We start from the raw sequence: 6,000 nt of genomic DNA on the forward strand, positions 1-6,000 counted from the left end.
TTTGGCTTCTTGTGTCTTTCTTTATGACCCTGTATAGATATTGCTAGTGAATTCAAAGAGCAGCTACAGACTCTAATACCATATGTACTAAACCCATCTAAGTTAATGGAGAAGGAGATCAATGGTTCAAAAGTCACCTGCCGGGGACTCTTGGAATATTTTAAGGTAAATATGAATTTTAGTTCTAATTTGCTTTGTGTAAAGTTGATTTTAATATTAGTAATTTTCTGGGGGAGATGGTCAGAGGTATTTTACGATGTTAGTGTCCTTACAGAAGTGGGCCACTGGGTGGCAGTATGGGCATAAGAACCAAATGATGTTCTTTGCCCTCTCTTGGATTAGTCATTCCTGTGTCTTCAAGGAAGATGATGTGGACAGAAGCTGGTTAGGAGGTTGCTGTGAGTAGGAGATGCACACATGGGACAAAACTGTCTCCAGGTGGATGATCTCTATCCACAGGTTGTGAGACCATTGTGCATGGGGGACTGAGTGGAATCCTGACTTTGGCAGGCATGTGTGCTTGAGAATATAGATAACTCAAAATGCTAACATGCACTCAGAGGTGTGTCGTGCTTCTGCTAATTCTTGATTGTTGATCTAGGATTTTAGGAAAATGCATTTGTGTGGTCTCACTATTTTAAATATGAGCAAATATTTAGAATTACATATTTTTGTGATAGTTTCTATCTTTATATTTTAAGGCATATATTAAAATTTACCAAGGAGAAGATCTGCCTCACCCGAAATCCATGCTTCAGGTAATGAAGTTTTTGGTATTCTAAGTGACATTTTTCAGTTGATAGAATTGACCCAAATAGATACAATTGAGTCCTGAAGAAGAGAGCAAGGCCACTCTCGTTTAATCGCCTTTCTTTGAGCATTAAGAGTGTTCTTTACAGCAAGTGTATGTACCTCTGCTGTGTCTGTGCTCTCTATAGAGCAGTCAGTGCAGTCGGGGCTGCTCTTCAGGGCACAGTGGGAAGCTCTGCTTTGTTTGATTGAGTTGAAAAGGGTTCTCCGCTCATTTGTTTAAAACAGCTTTTCACTTTCATATGCTGAATATGTGGATATTTCTTGCTAAATACTGATTTTTTTAGTAGCAAAATATTTTCACAAAATTGTTGGACCTTGTGACTTGTAGTATAATGAAAAATGTCCTCCCCCTCCTCCTCTTCCTCTCCTCCTCCGCCTTCTATATCTTCTCTTTCTTCTCTACCTTCTACCTTCCTCCCCTTCCTCCTTTTTTTTTTTCTTTGAGGCACTGGGATGGAGCCCAGGTGCCTCACCCCTGTTGCTAGGTAAGCGCTGTGCGCTGAGCTTCATCTCCAGCCCAGAGCAGCATCAGCCATCAGCCAGGTTTAAAGTTAAGGAGATTATATTCTCTTGAGCTTTAGAGCTTTGGTTTATGGTAAAGATTCTTAAGTGTCAGAATAGATGTTTTGGCACAAAAATTGGTGAAAGTATGTATTTTATAAGTTGAATTATATGGAAATATAAAAAAATAACAGGCCTATAAGGAAAAATGGGAATAGGAAGAGCTATTTTTGCTTGTTTCTGGGAACATGTTACGAGAAGTATTCCACACTTTCTTTCTTAAAAGGCCACTGCTGAAGCCAACAACCTGGCAGCCGCAGCCTCTGCCAAAGACATTTACTACAGCAGCATGGAGGAGGTACGTGGGCAGCCCTGTTCTGAGGCGGCACTCCCTACGCACGGCTACTGCACGGCTACTGCACGGCTACTGACTCCAGAGGCCCAGCCTGGATCCCCTCAGTGTAGCCTTTTTGTTTGTTAGAGACAGAGGTCTATGTAACCGGCTGGCCTGAGGATCCTTGTGCCAGTGGAGGGTGTCTGACTGCACAGCCTGCACCTCACTAATGCTGCTCCACAGGAATGTGCTTTAACAGTTTGTTTTCACCCATGAGTCCTTGTGTGTGCATGCCACATAGACATGGTGTTCATGGAGGCCAGAAGAGGCATGGGAGCCTGTGAAGCTAAAGCTCCAGGTGATTGCGAATGGCCTAACGTGTGTGTTAGAGATTCAGCCTGCTTGTCTATAAAAGCTGGAAGCCCTCCATTAACTTCTGAGCTGTCGCCTCTTAAGATGATGAGACAGAAGCTGTCTTCCAGGTCACCCTAGTAATTGGGATGTTCGGATTATTACATTTTAATTTTTCTTTTCTTTTGAAACAGAGCCTTTCTATGTAATTGGGATCTTCTAGTTGTTTTTATTTTTCTCAAGATGGAGTCCAAGTTGGTTGCAAATTCATAGCAATTTTTTTTGTCTCAGTCTCCTGAGTCCCAGATTACAAATGTGTGCTGCCATATCTCTTAAGAGTTTCTGTGTATATCTCTGTACCTGTAGGTGCCTGAATGTACCAGAGTCACACATCGACCTCTTGGAGCCTTAGTACAGGAGGTTTTGAGCTTCATGATGTGGGTGTGGGGAACTGAACTCTGGTCCTGTGAGAACAACAAGTGTTCTTAGCTAGTAAGCCATCTCTCCAGCCTCCCAGGGTCTGGTTATTAACCATTTCTAACCAAGCTTCTAATTGATTTTTGTATTTTTATACAATGTCTGGCTTTGACCTTGGATGTTTGTCTTTTCTGGCTTTTCTGACTTGTCATTTAAGCAGAATCTCGTGTAGCTTAGGTGGCCTCAAGCTCTTCAGGTAGCTGAGGATGATCTTGACTTTTCTGATCCTTCTGTAACTGCTTGTGGAGGGTCAGGACTACAGATCTGTGTCACCATACTGATTTATATGGTAGTAGGATTAAACCGAGGCCTCTGTGCATGTAAGGCAAATACTTTAACATGTAGGTTATATCCTTAGTCTCCCTTGAATATTTTCTGAAGTTAATTTCTAAGCTTTTTTTCTAAACTCTTAAGAGCATTCTAATCTTTACTGTGTCTTTTTACTTATTTTATTTGGCATGTACAAGAATTTTCAGCGTGTGTTCTTGTCATTTTTAGATTTGTGGGGGAGAGAAACCTTATTTGTCTCCAGACATTTTAGAAGAAAAGCACCAAGAATTCAAACAACTTGCTCTGGACCACTTTAAGAAGACCAAAAAGATGGGTGGGAAGGATTTTAGCTTCCGTTACCAGCAGGAGCTAGAGGAGGAAATCACAGAACTGTATGAGAACTTCTGCAAACACAATGGTAGCAAGAACGTCTTCAGCACCTTCCGAACCCCTGCAGTTCTGTTCACAGGCATAGCTGTGTTGTACATAGCCTCGGGCTTAACCGGCTTCATCGGGCTTGAGGTTGTGGCTCAGCTGTTCAACTGTATGGTTGGACTGCTGTTGATAGCACTCCTTACCTGGGGGTACATCAGATACTCCGGGCAGTATCTTGAGCTGGGTGGAGCTATTGACTCTGGTGCAGCGTATGTGTTAGAGCAGGTAAGAGACTGAGGGTCTGTGGTGATTGTGCTTCTGTAGTAACAAGAATTTCATAATGAAAAAGGGGATAAGCCCATTTTCTGATGGGCCTTACATTTTATTCATTTTTAGGATATTGATATTTAATCCTGATGTTTTGTTTAATGCCTGAAAATGGCCCCTTAATGCAAAAAGGGGTCTTTTTGTAGAAGAGGATGAACTTGAACTCTGGAACTCCTGATTCTGCTGTCTCCAAATAGCTTTTAAGTGCTACAGATGATGTGGGTATGAGTACATACTATCTGCTAGACGTGGATGAGCTCCAGTTTTCATATTTTATTTTTTGAGACAGGGTCTTTTTGTAATCTAGGCTGGCCTAGGGCTTACTGTGTAATACATTCATAATCTTTCTACCTTGGCCTCCGGGACTGAGTCTGTAGGTATGTACCACTACAACTGGTCATTTTGTATGTTTTTAGGACTAGTTTCTTTTTCTGTGACATAAATAGGTTAGTCAGGTGAATGGTATGTAGCCAGGGGAGCAAGCCTTCACCTCCACAGCAGAACAACAGATGCTTTTCTGACACTTAGGAGTCAGCCTTGGCATCATGGTTTCCTTTCACCATGGTCGTCTCAGTTCCGCTGCCTTTTCAGCATGCTGCTGATGGGGAAAGATATTTGGAAGTTATCTCCTAGGACTTAGGTTTTTCATGCCCTGTTTTAATTCATTAACTAATATATGGACTAAATGGATTTTTGCAGGCTTCTTCTCACATTGGTAATTCTACTCAGGCTGCCGTAAGAGATGCCATCGCTGGGAGACCACCTGCTGATAAAAAATCTCAATAGCATCTTAATGGGAAGATCCAGCAAGAGCCCAGTCAGCGTCTGGATTTCTGCTAATGCCATCACGGGTTCAGTTCCAGGGGAATGGCAGATCTGAGACAGGGCACTGTAGTAAATGAGCTGACCTTGGCTATAGTTTCCACTTGCACTTGTCTTGGAAGCAGTGCTTTTTCTTGCTGTTACAGGCTCAAGGCTACTCTTTTCTCTATTCTCTGCTTTTTGCACTTTAAGGGGTGGGTGGGGGCGAAAAGGAAAACAAACGCAGCTTTTAAGTCTTTGACGTGCCACACAGTGCCTTTTAAGACCAGTACATCCCTCTGCAGCCATGGAGGCTGAGGAATGGAGGACAACCTCATGAAATGTGGTTTTGTTGGATCAAGTTCTCTTCTGGATTTTGGATTTTAGTTCTTTTGTACCTTTGGAGATTTGTCTTTTAAAAAAGTTTACACAACTTGAAAAAGGCTGAGAATGAAAGCCCACTGAAGTGACACTTATTACACGTAAACCTTTTCCCTAGTACTGGTGACTGAACCATTGCCTGAGTGTGCTAAGCAATGGCCTAGCCTGCAGCTGCCCTCAGCCGCTTGCCTGTGCGACTCAGATCTTGAAATTACTCTGCTCCCAGGTGGTTGTGAGCTTTCCATCGTCCTCCTCCCTCCCTAACTTCTCAAGTAGTTGAATACAGTACAGACTTGTGGTCCCATCCTTGCTTCAAAGCCTTATTTGTATGAATTCTCTTTGCTATGCAGCATGAAAGAAGTTAAATCACTTAATACTGTTTCAGATTGTAAGGTTTATACCGAGAAAGCTGGCAGTTTTGTTGAACTTGCTTTTTTATTTTTATTTTATTTCTATAGCTTCTTTCTAGAAAAGAGGCAACTATCCTTAAAAAGGCAGTGATTCATAATAAAAGGAATGAGCTAGAGACTGCATGGTAAAATTGTAGTTTGAATGAACCTTGTGACCTCTGATAAGTCATCTTGAATTTATGTCTTGGTGAGATTCACTGTACATTTATGTCAGTCATAAAAATAGTCATTTTCAACAGAGAAAAGGCATTATCAAATATTACTCCTTTTAATTAATGATCACTTTCATTTTATCTAGTGCTAATACCAAATGATCTGATCTAAAGTCTTTACTCAAACTGCTATGTGTGTGTGTGTGTGTGTGTGTGTGTGTGTGTGTGTGTGTGTGATGGTGTTGCCCTGGCATAGACCAGACTAGCCTTGAACTCATAGAGATACTTGTGCCTCTGTGTACCATTGTGCCTGGGCCCAAACTTTTTTATTTTGTATACTATCTAATGTTCATGATATCAAAGCTAGACTGTTAATTTTATTTAGTAAACTTTCCTTTTTTTCCCCTCCACTGAAGAAGTATGTATATTTAGTCTAGCCAAACTATTTAAAATACCTCTTTAGCTGGGTGGGTTAGCACATATGTTTAGTCCCAGCACTTGGGAGGCAGAGGCAGGTAGATCATCTCTGTGAGTTTGAGGCCAGCTTGGTCTACAGAGTAAATTCCAGGATGGCCAGGGCTACACAGAGAAACTGTCTTAAAAAAAAAAACAAAAAAACAAAAAACAGAAAACAAACATTCCCTCTTGATTCTTCTTTTGGTTAGACTAGCAGTTTTAAAATAATTGGCTTAGGAAGGACAATTGCTCAGATTCTAAAATTTATTTTTTTACATCTCCCTTGATTATGTGATAAAGTTTTGTCTATTGCTTTTTTCTTCGACCTGTAATAGTGAATTATTGTGGACTT

At 41.2% G+C, this 6,000-nt stretch overlaps 1 protein-coding gene across 3 annotated transcripts in view; it reads left to right on the plus strand.

Annotated features, from left to right (window-relative positions):
* The window catches only part of Atl3 (atlastin GTPase 3), a 40,972-nt gene extending 36,593 nt beyond the window's left edge, over positions 1–4,379 (plus strand). For 2 of the 3 annotated variants that reach the window (XM_017589257.3, XM_006230812.5), the window contains exons 9-13: positions 38–165; positions 702–758; positions 1,601–1,672; positions 2,975–3,406; positions 4,148–4,379. In XM_017589257.3, coding sequence (XP_017444746.1) covers positions 38–165; positions 702–758; positions 1,601–1,672; positions 2,975–3,406; positions 4,148–4,234 — 776 coding nt within the window. In that variant the 3' untranslated portion in view covers positions 4,235–4,379. The remainder of the gene's footprint in view (positions 1–37; positions 166–701; positions 759–1,600; positions 1,673–2,974; positions 3,407–4,147) is intronic. The other variant, NM_001044241.1, reaches the window with a different exon arrangement.
* The last annotated feature ends 1,621 nt before the right edge of the window (positions 4,380–6,000 follow it).

The sequence above is a fragment of the Rattus norvegicus genome, chromosome 1 (genome assembly GCF_036323735.1).
Source record: "Rattus norvegicus strain BN/NHsdMcwi chromosome 1, GRCr8, whole genome shotgun sequence".
In the NCBI taxonomy this organism is placed as follows: domain Eukaryota; kingdom Metazoa; phylum Chordata; class Mammalia; order Rodentia; family Muridae; genus Rattus; species Rattus norvegicus.